Here is a 23,638-nt window from a genome sequence, read left to right on the forward strand (position 1 = left end):
TAAATTTATTAAGTTGATAGTTGTTACCAGTAACAACACTGCAGTGTTTGTCTCCATGCTGAACTTCTAATAAATGATAAGATAAGAATGTTGTGGGTGAGCCAGATATGGCGGCACTTGCCTTTCATCCCAGCTCTTGGAGGCAAAGGCAGGCAGATCTCTGTGAGTTCAAGGCCAGTCTTGTCTATGGAGTTCATGGCCAGGGCTACACAGTCTTAAAAAACCAACACCAAAATTATATATATAATAGGTAAATGTGTCTATGACTAGTTCTAAATTGAAATAATAGAGAGCCGTCCTCTCAGCTCTGAACCATGCCTTTAAGAGTGAATGTTGGGAAGAAGCAGGCTCTTGGTTAAGGCTGTGGGCTCCGGTCATCAGGCCCCCATCCCAGCTTTGATTCATGCACCGTACCTGTGCCTTAGCCTGGTACTTGTGCTCAGTGGCCTTTCAAGAGAACAGGAGTATGTTCGAAGCCCAAGCCTCATCCTCTACTCCAATGTTAGCCTGAAGAGCAGGCAGCTGCTGTATACAAAGAAGGCATATACTTTTTCTCCATGGTTAAGTCAAGTCGCAGAACTTGATTCTCCATCCGTGGTGCTGTCTGTCTCTTGAAGGAAAGGATGTGGTAATTAGTAGAAGTTGCTGGGCTGTCCAGCCATCTTCTGCAGACACTAGGAAGTAAGCATGGCTGTCCCCCATGCTCCCCATGCAGTTACTGGTTTAGTCCCTGGCAGCAAGGTGCTTTGTAACCCCCCCCCCCAGTCCTCCCTGATGCTCTTTGTTAACCTTGAGTTCCTGCTGTGTCAAGCTATACTACCCTCCTGCCCCAGCACTCACACCATGCCAGACTGAGCTCCTAGAGAGTGCTTAGCATAGCATGTGCCTTTTGTGTTGACTAAAGGACCAGCTAGGCAGAGGTGAAACTAAAGTTCTAGACCATCATGGTTGGTCCCCCATTTCTTTAAGAATAATAACTCACATGTTGGGGAAGGGGCGTGTGTGTTTGTACCTGTGTCTTTGTTTGGGAGGGGATATCACTGGTCAGGTATGAGGTCCGTAGTCCCCCCTTTAACCCCTAATACAGTCTTGAAACCTCCCACAGGCTCCGTCCACGCCACCTCAGTAGCAGCCTCAAGAGTGGAACAAGCACTGTCAGAAGTGGCCTCATCTCTGCAGAGTAGTGCTCCCAAGCAGGGTCCACTGCATCCCTGGATGACGCTGGCACAGATCTGGCTCCATGCAGGTACCACTCCCACTCTTGACCCCACGGGCCTCTTCCCACAATTACAGATCCTGAGACCACTAGCTTCTGCAGGTGCCCGTTCGACTGTTTAGCCCTGAACTCCTCAGCCTGTGAGAGAACTCGAAGTTTTTGTGGCCAAGCACCACACTGATACTGCATCTGTACAGGGACCATGTGCTCTCCTTCATCACCTCATCCCTCCTCAGTGACCACACTTGACCCAGGCAGTCAGTAGAAAATTGGGACCCCTGTTAGATTTGCAGGGCAAGGGGTTCTTGTACTGGAGAGGTGCCCAGTGTTGTGCCCCGTGCTGCCTCTGTAGGTGGCAGTGAATCCCACCTGTACTGTTTCCTGCTGGGTAGACTGCAGCGTTGCCTTGCCTCTCAGCCTCAGTTTATTCTTCTACATGGCAGGGTTAGAAAAGCACCTGTCTCCTAGGTCAAGGAGCACAGTGCTTGGCACATCACTGCGATGGGCCTCCAAGTCCCTGGGCAATGGGACAGGAGCGTTGATGGCACAGATGCCTTTATTCAGGGCGGGGCAGGGCAAGGCAGTGTTGTGTGTCCCCACTTCCTTCACAGGCATGCTGGGAGGGAAGCAGTCAAAGCAGCCCCCATTCTGGAAACCGACCCAGAGGAAGTGTGATCCCCTGTGCCCTGGTTTCGTGTAGCAGTCAGGTGTCTGTGCATAGTTACCCACACATTTTACATGGCGAGCTCCCAAGGAAGTAGTGGTTATTAGTGTATATGCATATTTCCATTTCTGAGGACAGTAACCTATCTCTTGAGTTTAACCACTTCATCTACACGACCCTGGTGCCCCTTCTCAGGCTCGCCACCGCCAGGGACATGCTTGGAGCCCATCTGACACTAGGAAGGATGCCTGTCACCACAAGATATCCATCTATTTCCGCCTTCAGCCTCTGGGCCAGTTGTGTGATGGTCTACCTTGTGTGTTCCTTTAGCAGATATGCATGTATGAAGATGTGGCCAGTCACAGAACTGGCCCATCTACATTCTCAGTGTTGGCATCCTTAATTAACCCATAACAGCCACTATAAATTAACAAATTTTGTTCTTCTAAGTACACAAGAGAGCTGATTCGTACGTGTGTGCTTTCCTTGTCCTCCACCCACTCCCCAAAGAGGTCAAGACAGGCTGCCTCCGAGAGCCAGGGCCCAGCAGGAAGCCACTTCCCAGCTTTCCCCAGAACAGCCCGTGCCCTGCACAGGAGTCTGGTATCATCTTGCTCAGTCCTGTACAGACAGTGACCTCAGAGGAAACAGAGGGACTAAGTGTTGTTTAACGACCAGACCAGGAAAGCCACACTGAACACACAGGGCAGAGAGCTGTCGTTCTCACTGAACGTCAAGTCTAGTTTTTGAAAAGCACATAGTCAGGCCCGCGTGAATGTTCCTTGCACACTGAACCATCTCCAGCCCCTTCTCAGAACACTTAAAACTGGGCACAATAGAATGCCAGGAAGTTTAGCCTGGGGCAGCAGCTCCCAACCTGTGGCTTGCAACCCTTTTGGCAAACCTTTGTCTCCAAAAATATTTACATTGCAGTTATTAACAGTAGCAAGATTACAGTTTTGTGGTAGCAGTGAAAATAGTTTTATGGCTGGGGTCACCACAACATGAAGAACTGTATTAGGGTCGTAGCATTAGGAAGGCTGAGAGCCACTGGCCTAGAGGGTAGTGACAGCCCACCCCACCCTACCCCCCATCCCACTCGGCTGTCCAGGGCTGCTGTGCTTCTTTGCATACGATGAAGAACTCAGTGACAAAGATTGCATGCAGAGTGACTTCCATTTCATCACCGAGGCTCAGAACAATGGTCTTGATACTAATTAATAGGTGTGTCTTTACTGGGATGGAACTATGGAAAGCAGTTGCCAATCTCACCTTCCAGCCTCTGGGCCGCGGTATGTGTGTACATGCGGTGAGCATAGTGTGTGCTGAGAGTGAGTGAGGCCAGGTAGAAGCTTCTCAGCATCTTCTCCCTGTTGATACTTCCCAGTCAATTAACATACACATTTGCATAGTGGTTAAAGGGGTGACATTAAAAGAAAACAGGTGGCTTCCACTGAACTGGGGGGTTCACCCTGTGCAGCCTGTGCTTAACTGCTCTAAGAAGTAAAATCAATCACCTCCCTTTCTGACAGTTCTTGGGAACTAGGTAATGTCAGCCTTCTGTGTCCATCATCAGCTCTTATAGGACTCCAGAGTCCACACATTCTACAAGGTTTAGCGAAACTGAGTCAGGACCTGACTTCCAAAGCTTCTGGGTGTTTGTGAGCATGTTCCTACCTGGTTAGTTTTTCTGGTGAACTGGCTGAGAGTAGTGGACCTTGGGACGGGAGCCTGTGGTGGCAATGGTCCTGATTTGAGTCTCTTGGGAAAGAAAGGTCTCTCTGAGACAATGTCAGGTTCCAGCAATCTGTATTGAGGTTTCCAGGCTGTGTCTGTGATGGCAAGAAAACTGTGAACATGACACATGCACCTCAAGAACAGGCCAGCTGGGGCACAGGAAGTGGGGACAGTTGGGGACAGTTGACTCTAGGGGGTCCTTTTCTCCCCGGGGAGTGAGAGCCCCCTCCCCTTACCACCTCCTCATTCATCTTGGAAGCCTCTGACCCCAGGGCCACAGACTTTCCCTAGCCTGCTAGCCAATACAGCCTGGGCTGCGCATGTTTGTGTTTTGGTTTGTTTAGACAAGTGTCACAAATTCATTTAAATAACATAGCATTCTTCAGATAACATACTTTCCTGGCACACAAATGAGCATGGGAAAAAAATGTAAAGTGAAAATGCTCCCCGGTCCCTGTGCCTCCGTCACCTGCCGTAGGCCCTGGTGGCAGTTCTGCCACGTTCCAGAGGTTCTGCCCGTTCTGTGCTGTGTCTCTGCTGCCCTCTCCCCATGTCCTCAAGCCAGCCTACGTGGTGCTGGCTTACACTTCCTACAGCTGCACAGTGTAATTGCACAATAGGAAGCATTATGATGTCAGCAGTACACTGTAGATTAGCATCTGCATCATTCCTCATGCTTTGCCATTGCAGACAGCATGTCAGTAAGTGTACCGACGTGTATTGTTCTGTTTCTAAGATCAACCCCAAAGAGTGGATCTGATGGGTCAAATGGTGCATCCTCTTTATTTGGATAAATTAGCCATACGACCTCCCACGAGCTGGACTGATTTCTGTCCAGTAAACAGCATATGACTATCTTCTTATCTCCTTGCCAATACCATGCATTTCAAAATCCCACTGGATGCATGGAAGATGATGTTTTCATTGATGACTCATGGCTTTACCACTTATCTTCTTAGATGTCAAGCATCAAATTTTCACTCATAAGTCATTTACTATGTGTTGAAGACATTTGTGTGTGTGTGTGTGTGTGTGTGTGTATGTGTGTACAGTGGTGCATGGTGCACACATATGTGTGCACATAGAAGCTAGAGGACAACCTTGGCCGTCATTCCACATGAAGTGCCTACCTTTGTTTATTTGTTTGCTTGTTTGAGGCAGGGTCCCTCAGAAGCCTGGAGCTCACCAAGTGAGTTAGGTGACTGGCCGGTGAAGTCCAGGAATTCCTCTGCCTCTGCCTCTGCCTCTTAGTGCTGGGATGCTACCAGCATGCCCTCCTGTCAGGCTTTTTTATTTGAGTTCTGAGGATTAAACTCAGATACTCATGCTGTAAGAGTCTGCAACTGAGCCACCTCCCCAGTCCTTCTGTTTTCTTTGTGCCCCCACCCACGCAGGATTATGTTTTTACAGCACCTGAGCTTCTCATGACACTTAGAAGTCAGCTCCCAAGCTTTTAATCATTTTCCCTGAAAGTGCCAAGAATCTTATGGATGGCATCATTTGTACTCGGCCTCCCACAGAGAAGGGCAGGAGGAGGGCGCCCCTGCCTTGTAGCAGGGGAACCCCAGTAAACAACTGTGAACATGGCAGAGTCTTCCAGGACAGAAGCCAGGAGGGCACAGTGGCACACCCCAGTACTGACCCACTGCAGCTGAGGGAGCCCTTCACCCCCAGACACAGCCGGCCTCCCCCATGTTCATTGGAAAGTCAGACAGCTCCTGGAATCCAGCACCCAACCGGACCTCTTCCAAGCCAGACTAGCTTCTGCGTATCCACATTGGGATGGCAGCTGAAAGTGCCTTTGCGGTAGGTGGTTAATTCCTGCTTGTTACTTACTAATAATTATAGCTTTCACTTTGGCACCTCTCACAGCCGAAACCAGTAGCTATTCTCAGATGTGCAAGATCAGATTTTCTGATTTCTGCTGGGAATTTGAAGCTATGATATTGTCACAATTTCCTTAGCCTTGACCCCTTCCCCTCCTCAGCTTCTCTCAGCCACCACGAGGTTCATCAGTGGAATCTAGAGGAACTTTGGTTGGCCACCATGAGGAAATATAGTTCCGAGACACGTGGTATGTGGGCCAATACACAGGAGTGTGTTGGTCACAGAGTTCTAGGCATTAGCCCTGCCCCAGCAGCCTTTTAATCTGTGGAGTGTGGGTTAATACTCTTTACCTTTGGTATAGCTGGCACTTACCAAGCACAAGGTGTGGTTCAGACACTGTGCCAATAGCTCTGTGACTCGCTTAGTTCCCATCATAACTGAGGTAGAGCTGCCAGGTCACTCATCTGAGGTTGCAAGGCTCATGTGCCGGAAGGCCTAAATTTAGAACCAACGGTGCAGCCCACAGCTCTGCCTTCAGTTGTTCTGTGTAACATTGTGGAGTGTCTGGTTGAGCCAGGCTCGGCAGCACAGTGGTCACGGAGGCAGACACTCAGTTCCTGCCTTCCTAGGGTCTGCAGATGCAGAACAACAGTTGCAGAGGCCTGTGACTTCCATGTGCCAAGTACCAGGAACAAGCAGTGCAGCTCCCGTAACCCTTGGGAACAAAAGGTCTTGCCAAAGCAAGAAGCAGGAAGCAATCGAAGTTTGGTTAGCACCGGACAGGAACAATGAGGAGAGGTGCAGCACCCTGCATAGCACAACTCAAAAGAGTCCTGCAGGGCACAGAAGCTCTGAGAGGGCAAAGACAATGCAGTACCAGGACCCAAGGGGAGGCAGCAAGGCCTGTGGCCAGGGTCAGATCATCCACATTAGACTGTTTCAGGCAGCACATTAGACTCTTTGAACTCAATCCTAGTGGTCCTGAGAAGCTATTGAGTGGGCGTTTAAAAGCTCCCTCCAAGGAAGTGTGGAATGGCAGAAGACAGCAAAGTTGGGGGCTGCAGAGGAGAGTTGAGAGTGTGTGTTTGCTATTTATCTCACTGTTGAGACAGAAGCAAATCCATGCCTGTCTGAACTGCAAAGTCAGTTCAAAACCAGCCTGGGGATTCAGTAAGACCCCAAGTCAAAAGTAAGATGAGGACTGGGGATGTAGCTCTGTGATAGAGTATGTACAGCTCTGATTGCCAGCACACACATGTAGCTCCATGATAGAGTATGTACAGCTCTGATTGCCAGCACACACATGTAGCTCCATGATAGAGTGTGTACAGCTCTGATTGCCAGAACACATGTAGCTCCATGATAGAGTATGTACAGCTCTGATTGCCAGCACACACATGTAGCTCCATGATAGAGTGTGTATAGGTCTGATTGACAGCACACACATGTAGCTCCATGATAGAATGTGTATAGGTCTGATTGCCAGCACACACATGTAGCTCCATGATAGAGTGTGTACAGCTCTGATTGCCAGCACACACATATAGCTCCATGATAGAGTATGTACAGCTCTGATTGCCAGCACACACATGTAGCTCCATGATAGAGTGTGTATAGGTCTGATTGCCAGCACACACATGTAGCTCCATGATAGAGTATGTACAGCTCTGATTGCCAGCACACACATGTAGCTCCATGATAGAGTGTGTACAGCTCTGATTGTCACTGTACACATAATTCTGGCTCCTGTCTCTTGCAGGTAGGACACAGGCAAGTTAGTTCTCATCCCACTGAGCGAAATAAGGAAACTGGAACATTCACACTAGATCACACAGTGACATGCTCAGTATGCAACAAACACTAATCACTAGGGAAAACTGTGTGCATATATGTCTGTGTGAGAGAGGGGTGTGTTTATTTGTGTTATATGTGTGTGCATGTTGCTGTTTGGAAACCAGAGGAGGGTTCTGGTGGCTTTCCTGTAGCTGTCAATTCTGTTTTCTTGAGACAGAGTCTCACCAGACCTAGAGTCCACCATTTTTGGTTGTGCTGTCAAGCTAGCAAGCCCCAGTGGTCTTGTCTCTAACACCACGGAGCTGAGGTGATGGACACCTGGCTTTTTAGATGGGTCTGAGGATCTGAACTGGGTTCCTCATGCTTATACTGCAAGGTCACCCACTGAACCATCCCCCCAGGCCCAGCAAAGAACTCTTCTGCTGAAGACTGTGTGGCATGATAAAGACAAATTATCCAGTGGATCTGGATGGAAGGAATTGCTGGGGGTCCAGACAAGATCAGTCCACTGAGGAGGGGTAGACTAAAAACTATCTGCCAGGGATTCAGAGTGAATGACAGGAGCCGCACACTGGCAGGGCGCACACTTCTTTCCCTGCTAGAAAAGTCCCTGTGGATCAATCGGCACTGGGATCTGGGGAGGTGTATAGGATAAGAAGCCTGGGTGTGCAAAATGGCTGGCAAAGATGCTGATGACAATTCAGATAACCCAGTAAAGACCAGCCAGCACCCAAACACCAGAATTGTGTGGAAGTAGACACTGGGGGAGGGGGAGCAGGACTCAGCCCAGCGGTGAGCGCAAAGAACATGTCTGTCAGTGTGGTGGCGGTGGCGGTGCTCTGCCTGCAGGCTTCTGGCTCCTCACACTGATGAGTCAAGGTCACTCAGGCTCTACCCCAGAAAATCCCTGAGTCAGAAGAGCTGGGTCACGGCCTAGACGGGCTGGAGTGTCTACTGGTGGGATGAGAGCGTGTCTCACTCACCCACTGAGCCACTGGAAAGGAATCTCTCTTGACAGACTGGCACAACCAGGCACAGATCCAGAGAAAAGTAGAAGCTGTGTGGCCAAGGCCCTGGAAAAGGCATTTGGCTAAGCCATCAATGAGAGCAGGCATAGGTGTGTCCCAGAAGTGTTCAGAGGGAAGCAATGCTACAACAGAATCTCCGCCCCTTCTCACAGCCAGCTCTCACAGAGCAAAGCAACTGCAGACAGGAGGGCCGGGGAGGAGGGGGCCTTCCTGGGCCCTGAAGCCTTGAAAGGGTGACAGAAAATCACTCCAAGGCTTGCCTCTTCTTACGTTTTGTATGAAAAAGAATGTTCCAGGGAACACAGCCCACATGTTCCCAGCACTTTCGGTACCCCAACCCCCTGTGTGCACCCTGCTAGGACACCCTGCCCTGTATGGTGTCTCTCCTGGGAGTCTTGGGTAGACAACAAAGGTTGGAGGGTCTGTCTGCCTGTGGCTTGTCCCGAGTGACAGAGACAGCCAGTGCTGTGCTGTGTCACCCCGCTCTGCTGCACACACAGGTGACTTGCAAGATATATCTACCAGCCACTAAACCAAGCTCAGTTCTCAGAATGTCCCTAACAGACTGCTCCTTTGAGTTTCATAAAGGACATCCCTTCTGGATGTACGAGGCCCCCAGAAAGCCCTTGACATGCCTTTAGCCTCTGAAGAGCAGGCTCCAGAGGGCAGAGCCCTTTGCTGTGTGTGCTTGGCCCTGGGCCTCTGGGCACTCGGCTCATTGCAGCCCTGTCTCTGTGAAGAGCAGACTAAGGGTAGCATCTGTCCTCATGCTGAAGGGCTTTAAGTGGATGACTGTCCTCAGAGGTCGAGGCAAAGCCCAGGCAGCCCTCACTGCCTTCAGTTTGGTAGTGACATATGTCTGCCCTTCAAGGACCAAAGCACAAATGACCTGCGCACAAGTGGTCACAAAAGACTGTTGGCCTATGGCCATGTCCAGGATGGTAGGGGACAGCTGGCTCTGAGCTGTGCCAAACTCCCATAGGGGAGTGAAGGTCCTGAAGCCGAGCACCAACTGCTCACAGGGTCTCAGAGGGCAGCGATCCAGGGCAGCATCTGTTTTCTGCTCTACCCCCACAGCTGAGGTCTACATTGGCATCGGAAAGCCTGCTGAAGCTACAGCCTGTACCCAAGAAGCTGCCAACCTCTTCCCAATGTCTCACAATGTCCTATACATGCGAGGCCAGGTTGCTGAGCTTCGAGGAAACTTCGATGAGGCCCGGCGGTGGTACGAAGAAGCCTTATCCATCAGCCCTACTCATGTGAAGAGCATGCAGCGACTGGTAAGTCTGAGACCCCAGCCAGGGTCCCCATTTCTTGGAGCACAGCTCTCCTTGGAAGCAGCAGGTAGCCTACAACCCTCCTACCCACTGGTTCCCAAGATCAAGTACAGTTAGCCTGTTGAAACACAACATGACACAAAGCCAACGGGCAGTTCCTGTGATACCCTAGGAGGTGACAGTACATAGACAACTGTCGTACCTAAAGTCCTATTAGGTGCAATGGGTCAATTCAGTCAGCAATCAATGTCACCCTGTGATTGGTCACCATCATTGTCATCTGGGCATGTGCAGTGCTTACAGTAGACACCTTAAGGGAGTATCTATACCAGAGACTCCTAAGGGAGCCAGAGACTCGGGTTTGCCCCCAAGGTCCTGGCTAGTAGGCTGCATCCCATTATAGGAAGGGAGGGGTGCCCACGTTGCACAGGAGGGAGATGTTTGGCCAGTTTCCACCCCCCAACAACCCCTTCCCTTCCCCCCCCCCCCCCCCCCCCCCCCCCCCGTGTATACCCGAGGCTATTTCAGAAATGCATGTGTCCTTCCTCTGGGTGCCCAAATGAGAAAAGGAGCGCCTCTCCTGTCCTGCTGCTCCACCTCTGGAGTAAGCCATCTCTAAGAAGCCTTAGAGTAGGCCACTTGCCATCTTGGTGTCATTCCAGAAGGTTGTGGCTAGCGGGGATATGCATGGCTGTCTTCCCCAACAGGGCATTTCTGTCTGTGTCTCCTCCATGTGGGATTCTGAGCTGAACATGAAAGTCTGTATTCTGAGTTGGCGGGAGGCTCCTCTGGACCAGCACCAAGCTGAGGCTCTGAGGCAGTGTGGTCCTTAGCAGAGGGTCTCTCTTGTTTAACAGCCCACAGGAAAGGAGACTGCCTTGTAGTGAAGGTGAGATGGGTATCTGTCACGTCTGTGGCCCTCGGGAGCTCAGGCCTGTCATCAGACAAAGGTGTGTGAGATGGATCAGGGGTACCGCACACAGAATCCTGGGACACATGTCAGGTCCCAGTCGAGCCTCACACTGTCCTTAGCCCTAAGAAGAGCCCAGAATCTCTCTGTGCCCCCATGCCCTTGTTGCAAGAAGTCCTTCTGTTAGACTGGCTGTGTGTTTAGGACTGAGAGGATATGGTTTTGTAACTAATGGTAAAATGTTACTAAACAAAATGGCTGAGTACGAAGCCTCACGAGCTTCTGGTACCTAGTAGATGTTCACTAAATAGAAAACCAGAGGCAGTCATCTTCAGTTTCAAAACCAAGCCAAGCCTTGTGACACTTACAGTCACTCATGTTTTCACTTCCTTCTATGACACAGCTTTATAAATACTTTTACATATTATCTAAATACCATTCTGTTTGATTAAAGATAATACCTGGCTTTTAATTTTTGTCTCACTAGTGAAAGGGAGATGTGTTAAGAGCTTTTCAAGTCTCCCAGCTTTTGCTAGAACATTGCCGAAGAATTAAAATCAACACAAAGTGCCCAGCCCTTATTAAAAAGAAGTGTGTTTCTACCTCAGGGCTGATGATGAATTATTCAGAGAAGTGTTTCTTGTTCATCCCCAAGGGAAACACTTGAGACAAAAGATCAATAGGAAAGTCACCTCAGGAGAGGTTTTGGGTTTCCCCCTCTGAGCTCTTCAAGCACCAGCTCCTGGCCAATGCTTTCCTTTCTGAGGAGCCAGCCAGGTGCAGCCCAGGGGAAGTGAGCCGGGGAGGGCCTCTGAGCCGCCCCAGGCCTGAAGACACTATGCACCTTGGTGGCCTTGCCAGTGGGGACATACTAATCCCAGACCCTAAGATCTCAGACCTGTGTATCCTGATGTCTTCGTCAGATGGGAGGCAGACTTGTGCAGCCTGCTTGCAGCTCTGGGGCACTTGAGCTTCTGGTCAGCAGCTTTTCCCAGTGCCTGTGCTCAGGAACTCCCAAAGAGCTTGCAAGACTCCTTCCTGGTGATCCTGTATGTGATGTTCACTACCTGTGTCCTCCCCCACCTCACCACCCACCCACCCCCACCCCTGCCTCAGCTAGCCACAGCTGAGGACAGCCCACCCACAGCCAGGGGCAGATTCTTCCTTTTGGGACACTGGGACTCTAGTACCAACAGAGAATCCCTGGAATCCGCAGGCTCTTTAGCCTTGAAACATCAAGGGACCTTGCCCCAGCTACTTAAAGCAGAGCCGGGTTTCAGTGTCTGAGAGATCAAGAAGGTGGCTCGCAGTTTACTGCAGGGCTATAGGTTATGGACCGGCCTGGGCTAGAATCCCAGTGCTGTTACTCATTGCCTTTGTAGCTTTGAGGCAAGATCCTTTCCTTGTGCCTCAGTTTCTTCATCTATACAATGGAGAATGTTAGTACCAGTTGCTGTTAGAGGCCAAGATGGCTCACAGGAGTCTTACACCTCACAGGAACCAGCCTAGTCTGTGAGTCTCTGAACTCCTTGAAAGCAGAAGTCCAGGGAGGAGATGGGCAGACCCATCTATGGGGCAGCAAGAGGCAGAAACAGTGATGAGCACTAAGTTTCCGGGTACCTAGGAGAGAGTAAGTGCCACCTTGGGAGGTTAGGCCACAGCACGCTGTGCGGCACCAGGGCCCAGAAAGATCAGGCGTACCAGTGGGAAGAACATGGAACAGAACCACCATAAAACCAAGACGGTCCCAGGACAAGGTCACATGGGAGGCAGACCACCAGGCACAGAAAACCTGAGGACAGAAAATTTGTCCACGACAGCCCCAGTGCTAAGAGAGGAGAACCGAACCGAGCAGCTGCAGGAGTGGTCTCCAGGAGTTGTCTGGCAGGCAGGCAGCCATGTCGTCTGTCACCAGTGGACATTGGCAGCTGATGGAGGACACAGGGAGCTGGGCACAGGACACAAGCGGGAGCCTGGGCTGACACTGAAAATAGAGCCTTCGTACCTTCTAGGGACACGAGCAGTGCCTGCACGTTATGCAGCATGCAAAGGTATTTGCATTGTTACAAAGCTAAGGTGAGGCAGATGGCACTGATGGAAGAGAATGGAAAGACAGGCTGGAGAGATAAACGGAAGTGGAACCCAGGGGAATGGATAATCTTCTAACAGTCACAGCCAACACATGGTGAAAGGGTAGGGAAAACGAAGGTGTTGGCCACTAGTAATTAGATAGCCCAGACCAGGGTCAGGGGCTGAGTGTGGACAGTTATTAAGCAAGCAATAAGTTTATGAGACAAGGAATTGAAGCTGTGGCAATATTCTCAGAGTGATCATGCATTTGCCCAGAAAACCCAAAGGAATATTTTCTAATGTTAGTTTGCATAAATGTATACATTTGCATTTATTTTCTATGTTAAAAGTCTAGCTCACCATGCCCGCAATGCATTAATGAAGCATGGGCAGGCTTTTCCCAAAGCAGTCATCCTGTATTTTGAGTAGAGGGAAAGGAAGAAGGTCCAGGGCCGTGGCCAGAGGTGGCCTCAGGGAGAAGATTGTCTGCCGGGACCAGACTTTGCAGGCCAAGGACAGGCATGGAGACTTGGTACAGCCAAGGACACAGTTACCAGGACAGGAACAAGTTCTACAAACGGGGACATTTGGCTGCCCTCTGATCACATCAGTCTGGGCTTTTGAGGGTGATGTGTAAGATGGACAGGTAAGGAAGGAATGGGTGTTCCGAAGCAAAGGTGGGAGGGAGTCAGGAGGCCTGTGAGGAGGGGAGTCAGTAAGACCGGAAGGGAAGGTGTTGCTGGTCAACAGGGACATGAGTGTCAACAGGAGGCTTGGGCCTGCCTCCACAGTGAGTGACAGGGTGAGACAAAGGTAGGAGACAGGAACAGATGCAGGGCTCATTCAGGGTCTGTTGGAGTGGACAACATGGGGGGAGGGGACAGCGAGCAAAGATGCCCAGAGCATAGGAGAGGATGAGAAGCTAGAGGGGCAGTGGCTTCCAGGCCCCTGTCTCTGGAACTCAGTGACATTCACAGAAAACCGGAGAGTGAGTTTGACAAGGAATTTCATAAGATTGTAGTTGGGAATTAAGAGAAAGAGGCAGAGCTTCCATACAGCAGGAGTGAGTCCTAAGAAATGAACTACCATAAGATGCTTAGTCTAAGAGTCTTCTAGAAGAAGCCAGAGTGAGGCATGGGGAGATGAGCTGGTCAGTCCACTCAGCCCATTGGTGAGAAGTCCACTGCCTCTCAGTTTCAGCCTCATCTTCACATAGTTTCCAGGCAAAGGTGCTTGTTTAGGTCATGTGAAAAAGAAGAAAGATAGTAGAAAACCTGATCAGGAACCTAAGTCCCCTCTGGCCAAGACACGAAGAAATTAGACCATTTCCTGCTTCTGGCCAGGACAACTGGAACTGCCTACTTTGGGGGTCTCTGTCCTAGGATAGCTTAATTAACACTGCTCCCACCATTCACCTCCAGCACAAAAAGCCAGCAGGGAGAATCAGTGTATGCCCCAGAAATGAGCAGTCCTCCAAGACACGGCTACTCTAGGCAGAGACCGGCTGCCAGTGCTGACGCTGAGAACAGCAAACCAAAAGCATAAGGAGTGTCACGAACGGATACACATAAATGGCGTGTGCGCAGCCTGGCTGAGGGGGCTCTCCTGGGTCTCATGTTCTCTGAAGCATAGGCTCTGGGCTGGCAACAACTCCAGAGGGAAGGCATTAACAGCAGGAGGAGCCTGTGGTGCTAGGGATGCCCCATGCTGCCCTACACGAATAGCAGGCAATACAACACAAGGTTTGCTGGGACCTGTCACCTGCCTTGGGCCTACATTTTCAGTTCTTTGAACAGCCCCTAAGGTATCCCATTGAAACAAAGCTGCCCACATATACTATTCTGCCATAATGGCCTCTCTTCTGAAGTTTCAAATGGAGACCCGAAGTTAGAGCTGTCTTTAAACTGTCTTCAAGCTTTCAAGCCTGTTTACTGTGTCAAAACTTCCTCCTGTAGGGCGTGGTGGCTGTGAGGCAGAGAAAGAGGGAAGCCTCTCTTAGCAAGGGAGCTGACATCACCAGCATGAAACTTGGTGTTTGCTGTCTCCCATCCTTGGAGGTGTCTGTCTGTCCCCAAGATAGAGGAAGTTTCTGTGTCTTGTGGTTTATTATCAGAAGTCTGCCTCCCAACGTGTTCCTATTGGGCAGAGAGAGACTAGGACTGTGGGGCGTGGCAGCCCATGTTCCTGCATCTGTCTGATCGGCCATCAGCTTAATGAGGGTCCTGTGACACTAACAGTCCTAGATTATCTTCTGACTTCTCTTGGGAGAAGGCTCTGCTCCTTCCACTGTCTGGCTAAGGCACAGGTCGTCCTGGATAGAGCTCCTGTCAGAAGCCAGTCCCTGTCATCCGCTGTCAGCTTTCTTCCATGCACAGAAAGAATGACTGACACAGCAAGCCCGCCCCGCCGTCTGCTGTGAAGGCTCTCTCATCTAGTAATTGTCCTCTGTGTGCTTTTAGAACTAGAAAACTGCTCTGAAAACTAGAGCGAGCAGCTTCTCCAAAGGCCTGTGAGCTGTTTAGATGCCTCCCGGCCATCTGTCTGTGTACTTTCTGAGTCCCTAATAAGTCTGCAGTCTTCTTTGCCTGCCCGCTGTACTCAGCAGGCCTGGGTTTAAGCTCCTGGTCCAGAGAGGGGACAGTGCTGCCGTCTAGCCGATGGGTCATCGCTGCAGAGCGCTCTGTCTCTACTCTTTCGAGTGGTCCATGTGACATTTTAACCTCATTGGCAATGTAAGGCCTTTCAACTAGTAAGTAGTACTTAGCCCTAAATCTCACTTTTCCTCTACAGTGTAATTTAAAAGGTTATATGCCATAGCCATTGTTACAATATTTAGTGAAATAGAGAATTTCTTGTTACTGGAGAGGAAAGTGGCTCTAGGTGATGTGCCTTGGTCACGCTGTAAGTTAGCACAAATCAGGACAAACTGAGCTGTTCTCAGCATGTAGGAATCGGAGCCTCAGTAGCAGTTGCTTAGAATAGTGGTTTCAACTCTGTTGCCTCCTTTGTTGTTTTGTTTCTTGGGGTTGGGTTGGGTTGGGTTGAGTTGGGTTTTTTTGGACTGAATATTTTTAGGATTGAACCTAGGACCTTGAGTGTGCTATGTAAATGCTAAGCAACTGAACTTACATCACTTGTAAACTTGCATTTTCTCATGGTAGGTGGAGTTGGTGCAGGGCCTACACGTGTCACTGTATAGGTCCAGTACAGGATGAGCTGTCAGCATCCCTGTGTAGATTACAGCTCCGGCAACCTCCAGGAGTCCGTGACTGTGATTAGAACACGTCCTCTTGAGGAAAGCAGCCATGGCTCCTGTCCAGGGCATCGGGGACCTTGGCTTGCTCTGTGAATGGGCTCCCCTGATGGGGGCTTTGAAGTCTGGTTTGGGAGCATGTGGCAACTCTAGAAACAGCCATCCCAGTGCAAGATGCAGTGGTATCCAGAGGCATGTGTTGCAAGTGATGTCAGTTGTGTCGTCAAGATTCTTAAACTCTTTTATTAAAAAATTACTTATGTTTAGTTTATAACCGTTTTGGGTACTGGGCATCTGTGTCCTTTCAGCAAAAGTGATGCCCCTGAGCATTGAGAACCTGCTGTCATCACGTGGCTCCTGTCCAGCTGTGGCCCAGCTGTCCCTGCCCTAGCCCTATAGTCAAAACATCCCTCAGGGGCAGGGACTTCCTCCACGGGCAGTTTCTGTTTGTTTGGGGGCCCTCCAACCCAGCAACAGTTGTCCCTATACTGTCCAGGAAGAAGTGGCATCAGGTGACATGGCTCTCCCTAGGGACCACAGTCACAGACCCCAAAGCAACCTAGGGCAGGACAGGCTCCCAAATGCAAACTGTGTGGTGCCCTGTAGGTCTTTCTTCACTTCAACTGAAGGGAAACACCAAAGCCATGCTTCCTTCTGATTTTGCTCTGCCGTCTATGGTGACCGGTTACTGGCAGCCAAGTTCAGTCTCAGTACCTAAATGTTTTCAAATCTGATATACCCTACCCATGCCATTTATTCTTAGAAATCCCATCCTGTTGTTCCAATACAACATGCCAGCTAGGTTCTTCTGCCTTCCTGCAGCACACAGGAAGCTTCTTGGCTTGGGAAAGACACGAAAGTGTTTTGCCTGGGTTGGTCTGTGTTTCCCTGTAATGGTTCCAACTCCTGTTACAAATTCCTGGCCCTGCATCTGAACCCTGAGTCTCTCTCACTCTGCAGCCCTCCTTAGCCTACTACCTACCTTTCCACATGGATTAACGGTGTGACTGCCATCATGAGAGAGTGGCCTTTAGGACTTCCTAGACCACTAGTTCTAAACCTTCTTGTACCTAATTGCTTTCCCAGTACTAGGGCTTGTTCTGAAGTCCCCGTTGAGTGCTGTGGGCTCCCTTTGGGCCATGTCAGCTTCACTTGATTTCTGGACTTGCAGAAGAAAGTTAAAACTTTTAGGCCCAAAGCTTTTGGGAAGACATCTCCCATGGGAAGTCTCTTTGAATAGCATAGACGTCCAAAATGGCCACGTGGCAGGTGTGTGCCTTCAGACCTTACCTCAGCAGTGAGTTGGGTGCACTGCAGACTTAGAGATCATCACAGCTTCATAATTTTAGCAGACACCCAGTAGGAAGGAACAAGGTGGATGGAGGTGATGGCTGTACCAGGAGTCCTGGCCGCATCACTTCTGAGGGTACTGCACAGTTGTGAGTCTGAGATGCTCAAGTGGTTGATTTTAAAAGGTTGCTTAGAGGTAAAAATGCCTGTCATTTATAATAAACACCCACCCTTCCCCCCAAATAGACTAATTAAGCTAATATAGAAGAAAGTTAGCAGAGCCAGTGGGGTGGATCAATAGGTGCTTGCCACTAAGCCTGACAACCTGGGTCAGTTCTCAGGACCCTTGTGCTGGAAGGCGAGAACCAACTCCTAAAACTGTCCTCTGCCTTACACAAGCATATCATGGTGCACACACATGCATGCGCGCGCGCACACACAAGGAAAAGGTTTAGCAGCCGTCAACTTCGGCTATTAGTTTGTTATATTAGCCTTTCTGTTTTTCTGAAGGTCTGGAATAGTGCAAGATGAAATCTAAACAGCCGAGCCAATGCGATTACATTAGCACTGTAGAGAGACCATTCTCTGGAAGCTGCAGCGGGCTGGCCACCTGGGAAAAGAACCCTTAAGGACATTTAAGATGAGATGTGGGGAGCCCAGTAAGGCTTGGTGCGGGCACTAGACAGTGCCAGCGTGGCATCAGACACCCGCTCCAGGAAGAACTGCCTATAATCATGGCAGGCTGCACGTGACTAGGCTGGATCGGTGACTTGGAGCTGGCAATGGGTGGTAGCTGAAGCTAAGGCAGAAATTATAGAGAGGAAGCGAGAGAGGCCGAGAGCAGAGTCTGGCATGCCAACACTTAGGGGGCAGGAGGGAAATGACACTCGTGGGAATTCTAGGCTCTGACCAGTGAATCGTGCAGAGGACACTGCTCGTCCCTATAGAAAGATCCCAAGTCCTCTCTGCTATCCATGCAGGGGTCGGCCAGCCCTGCTCCTGCACCGCGCAGAGGAGCAGCTCAGACAGCAAAGCATCTCTTGTCTACACATCAGGAACAGACATGCTTGGTTTCCGCAGGACAGAGCTGAGGCTCCTGGACAAGTTGCCTTTCCTTCTCTGAGCCTCAGTTCTTCTATCCGTGGGGAATGAAGGTGATCACCCTAGCAGGAGTGAGAGACGATCGCACGTGTGAGCCACGATCACAGTAGGAGCCTGGGGGGCGACAGGTGTGTCTAATGACCAGCCCAGACCTGGGCTCTCACGAGTGCGAAGCACCCCCTTTTCATGTCTGTCTGGTGCCTGCTCTCCAGGCTGGTAGCAACAGTGATTTGCTGAGGGGACTTAGGGGATGGTGTGCGCGCACACACAGACACACACGCACGCACGCACACGCACATGCATGCACACGCACACGTCCACACATGCACACACACACAGACACACACTGGTCTGGGATCCTGTTTAGCTAAGAGTTGACTCTTGATTAGATCTATCTGAAATTCTGGCCGGCATCCTTCTAAATGCAGCAGAAGCTAGCCCGGCACAGAGCAGCCTCTGACAGTGGATGCTGTGTCTTCATAAATAAAGAAGCTCAGCCCCTCTCTACAGGGGTCCAGGGCTCCGCAGGTCCTCTCTCATCCTCTGCACTAGGCTGCCAGATCTAGACAGATGCATGGGGCTGGGACCAAAGCTCAAGCGAAAGATCCCTGCGGAGATCTCCCAGAACAAACTAGAAGCAAAATCTGCTTCTTCCTAAGGACAACATGCAAGTTTCCAGGCCTTCCAAAGCAAGGCAGGTCAATCGAGTTATAATTGGCTCTCTAATTAGAACTCCCACAAGCTGTTAAATTCTTTACCTGCTGCCTGCGTTCTATACAAAGGTAACAAATACATTTCTGCCTTTGATTAAAGAGGCAGCCACAGTCACCAGCTTCCGGCTGGCAGCAGCCCCCTCCAGCCACCGCTGCCTCACTCAGATGCCTGCACAGCCACCAGCAAGCATCACAGGCAACACACAGTCTGCTAAGAAGCAGCTATGGGAAGTCAGGCTCAGAGGTCATGTTGCTGGCAACCAGCTGGAAGCTGCAGAGGAGAGTTAGCCATGTTTCCAGGGTGACACATTCCTGGGCGATGCACAGAGCTGGGGGGGAGGGGCGGGGGGAGCTCCTGGAGCTGCTCCATGGTAGAGAAAGTTCATCCTGTGCCCCTCTGGAGTCTCAGTGCTGAAAGAAAATTGGGGTTTGTGTGGTTCCCCTCAACCCTCAAGAGAGCAGCATGGTTGGACGCTGATATTGGTGTCTAGTGGCTCTAGTGTCACCTAGAGGCACTCTAGTGGTTTCTTCTGCGTTTGGGGGAGGGATTGGTCTCACTTACTCAGTGCTGGGCCAGCAAGCATAGCCTTCTCTAACTCCAGCAAGCATAGCCTTCTCTAACTCCAGCAAGCATAGCCTTCTCTAACTCCAGCAAGCATAGCCTTCTCTAACTCCAGCAAGCATAGCCTTCTCTAACTCCAGCAAGCATAGCCTTCTCTAACTCCAGCAAGCATAGCCTTCTCTAACTCCAGCAAGCATAGCCTTGGAGTTAGAACTCCACGCTGATGCAGCTCACACGGGCAGCATGAGGTCAGCCTTGATAGGACTTACTCTGTGGAAAATGGCAAGTGCCACACATCTGGGCTTCCTTCCTTTCAGAGAGCCATGTCGGCCATTACATCACTTGCACTCATGGGCAGGGAGGAAGTTGCTATGAAGGAGGGAAGCAGGGGGAAACAGCAGTGACCATGGACACTCAGAAGATGCTGTGGCACTGAGCAGACAGCAGACCTGCCCTCTGAGTAGATGCAGGGCTGAAGGAACCGGGGGGAGGAAGAACTGCAGAACTTCCTGGGCCAGGGCCAGACAGAGTAGTGGCTGAAAGTACACAATTTGGAGCAGAAAAGAACAGCATCTAGAATCTAGCTCTGACATGCATTGGAGATCTGTTTGACCAGGACATTTCATGTTTCCTCTACCACAATCATGCCAACCTCTTGTCTGCCTTGTAGACATGATCCTGGCCCAGTACAAGCACCTCACCTCAGTTCCTGACCCTCTTCCAAACATGGTAGCATGAAAGTCACATGGGAAATATGAGACTCCCCCAGATCCCCTTAGGATACAGGCGTGAGGCTCCCTGTGGCCTGCCCCTTCCCCATTCTCTAGCAGAGTGTACAGTCAGAACAAGAGTTGCTGTAGTAGGGTTATAGCACCGGTGCGGGATCTGCCAGTGCGGTGGAAGGTCACCTCTGGGTACACCCCCACTGGGCTAGAGCATAAAACGACTCTGTAGTCTGAGCACGGCTCTGTGAGCAGGCTAGCCCAGGAGTAATGGTGGGTGTTTTAATTTATTCTAATTTTCTAGTCTCCCTCCAAGTCTAATTTTCTAGTCTCCCTCATTGTCAAGACCACGGGCACCCATTTTGTGGCAACCATAGCCTGTTACATAGCAGGGACCACATACACACAAACTCAGTCCCTCTACAAAGGCAGATGAGCGGCATCTCCCACGCACAGCACAAACCGCTCAGCCCGGACTGGGAGCTCTTGAGACGCCTCTGATCTTGATGCTGATTTATTCCGCACTGAATTGGGAAATGGGAAGAGCTCGGTGTGGGGGAAAGGAAAGCGCCTGCTGCATCTCTGCTCTCCCATGGAGCTCCGAGGTGGAAACCTTCCTCTCTGCAGAGCCACTTTGTCCCCAGATGCTCACTATGTCCCCAGCCTGGTCACTATCTTCCTTCCTCCAGCCCTGGGTCTGAGTTGAGAGCACCAGGGGCAGGGAGGGGTTATTCAAACAAACAACAGTGAAAGCTTGCTTCCAGGCAACCTGTCTATTTCTCCTTTCCTCCATAAAGGGCTTCCCCTGGGCTGGGTTTCCAGCGTAGCACAGATGTGGTGAGGAATGGCTGAGTGGAGGCCTAGTGCTGTGCGGTGAGACCCACCCCTCTCCCATCCAGAGAGAGGATTATGAGTTGTCTTGTTATTTTGGGGACAATTTTTCCAAGGCTAATCAGTTTCAGGCCCCCCTCCCTCATTGGAAAATGTCTTATCATTTCTGTTTGTTCCTATTTAAAAATGGAAAAATCATTCTTGCCAGACCCTGGCAGGAATGGGGTAGGTGCCGGCCAAAGTGGCCGCATCCCTCCTGGCAGGCAGTAAATCATCCCTGTGTTTGTACCCCAGTGAGCCAGATGACCACATGGGACCACCACCTGGCGGCCATCCTCTTTGGTTCCCTGGCTGTGGAGGGCCCTGAGGCTTTGTGTCATTTTGGAAGCCCTCTTGCAGCTGGCGTTCGCCATTTGAAGTCCAGATGGGCCCAGAGAAGTCACATCTCCAGGCAACATTCAGGCATGGGTGTGGAAGCCAACACCTCCCACGTAGCAGGCTACACTTGGCCAGGAGTACATTTGACACAGAAGCTGGACGAGATGGGTAATGGGCAGAATTAGGACCTAGCACCCACTCTGAGGTCATCAATGGAGAACTTATAGTAAGTGACCAAGAATGTGCTGGGGGTGAAATGGCTGGTAGTCAGCAGTATGCATTGTCTGGACACTGCGAGTGCCCAGAGGTAGAAAGGTGAGTCATTGTGGCCTCTGCCTCAGTTTCCCTAGGGTTCCCGAGTCTAGCAGCTGGTGGCTTCTGCTCTGTACTGTTGACTTCTTGGGAGTTTTCCAAGTTTCCTGTAAATCCTGGATCCTCAGGCACTCTCAGCCCAAACCTGCTCATCCGCCTCCTCCTAAGAAGGCAGCAGGGGATGCTGCTCCTCCCAGAACTCTTGGGGCTCATCTGTAGCCTCTGTGCAGAATGGGAGCAGAACAGCCTTCCCTGCTGGTCGCATGCGCAGAGCGCTGTGATTCCCAAGGCTGCTCTCTTAGAGCCCTCAGTTTCACAGCCACTCAGCCTCTTCCTTGAGAAACCTTCCTGGCCACACGAGCCACTGCTTCTCAAGTCCTGGAACAGCATGCACATTGAATATGTAATAATGCTCCCAAAATAGGTAGTAAATAACAGACCTGACTAGTCATACACTCTGTATCTTTCTTTTCCAGACTGAAAAGTGAGACTCTTAGAGAGACAAGACTCAGTCTAGGCTAGCAGTCATAGATCACATGGTAGGATAGCGACGGGACGCCCCATCCATTGGGCTACTCCCTGCCTTCTGCCCAGGCATCTCACTAAGTTTGCTAGAGCCAGGCTTTTGCTTGCAGTGATTGGTGCAGAATGGTCAGACTGAGTAAGGAGAACACCCACAAAGGCGTGGCTTCCCTCCCCTCCTGAGAACAGGCTGGCGCTGGGGTCAGTACTACAGTTTGGATATATTATTGTACTCTAGGCGTTTGTAGGAATTCTTGGTCCTCAGCTGATGGTGCTGTCCAGGAAGGAGTGGAGCCTTGAGAAAGCAGGGCCTGGCTTGAGGAACTGGATCCAGGGAAGCGGCTTAAGGCTGATAGCTCATCCCCTGCTTCCTAGTCCACCAAGATGCAAGCAGCCAGCCTCACACCTCAGCCACCACCACCGGCTCGCCTTGGGCCCCTCCCCGGGTTTCTTCTTGTCTGCAATTTGGTCATGAAGATGAGACAAGGCTTGTACCAAGTAGGGGGAAGGATCTAGGCTTGGGGCCACCGTAGCAGGGTCAGGGTCTCTAGGACTTCCCCTCAGGCCCTGGGACTCTAGGAAAGCCTCAGAACAGCCCTTTTGTTGGCTGGTTACATATACATTGCTTTGACCGTGACAGGCCCATAATTGGAAGCCCTCTGCCCTCCCCAACAAGGGTCCTGAGGATGTCCCACCTGTCCATGTCCCCTCTAGGGAAGCGGAGCCTCTTATGACAGCTGTGCTCCTGCACCTGCTTAGAATAGCACACCACCTTTCCAAACAGGCAGGCACAGAAGTCTCTCCTGGCGACAGGTAGGGCCCCCTGGGAGGTGATTAGCACCAGACTTTCCACTGTGTGGATAACTTGGGCCATGGGGAAGCACTTGACTTCAAGGCTGTTCTGGCTCGTTGTTTTCGGCCTGAGTTGTTGTTGAAGGTAGATAAAAATAAATAAATAAGTCATTCAACCAGGGAGATGTATAAAAAAGTCAACAGGAGCCCATTGCCAGTGGAAAAGTACCAGGAAGGGCGGCCAGGCAGCAGCCACGGAACAGGACACACTGCCTAGGGAAGGGCAGTTACCACAGCATCAGGACCACAGCACTTCTCTCAGAAGAGCAAGTCAGCTCAGCCTATGAGCTCATCTCACTGCAGCAAAGCACAAGCTCAAGGTGGCAGCTGGAGGGGGAAGCCAGAGATTCAGTCTGCACTATTGGCAGGGACTGGACTACATCCAGTCTCAGAGTGAGACAGGTACACACCTTCCCCACATCCTGGGGAGGTCCAAGGCTTCCTTGTCACTGACTTCACCCCCCTCAGTGGCCCTGGCTGTCTGCTAACTGGATGTCCTTTGATGCTGCTTTGATGGCTTGACACTTCCTCAAGTGGGTCAGCACACCAGGCAGAGCTGCGGGGGCTGGTGCTGTACTT

The 23,638-nt window shown here is 50.8% G+C and overlaps 1 protein-coding gene across 3 annotated transcripts in view; it reads left to right on the forward strand.

Annotated features, from left to right (window-relative positions):
• Positions 1-23,638, forward strand: part of Ttc7b (tetratricopeptide repeat domain 7B) — a 215,169-nt gene that overhangs the window by 180,586 nt on the left and 10,945 nt on the right. For 2 of the 3 annotated variants that reach the window (XM_052185252.1, XM_052185250.1), the window contains exons 18-19: positions 1,106-1,246; positions 9,344-9,546. In XM_052185252.1, coding sequence (XP_052041212.1) covers positions 1,106-1,246; positions 9,344-9,546 — 344 coding nt within the window. The remainder of the gene's footprint in view (positions 1-1,105; positions 1,247-9,343; positions 9,547-23,638) is intronic. The other variant, XM_052185251.1, reaches the window with a different exon arrangement.

This window comes from Apodemus sylvaticus, chromosome 6, assembly GCF_947179515.1.
Source record: "Apodemus sylvaticus chromosome 6, mApoSyl1.1, whole genome shotgun sequence".
Lineage (NCBI taxonomy): Eukaryota > Metazoa > Chordata > Mammalia > Rodentia > Muridae > Apodemus > Apodemus sylvaticus.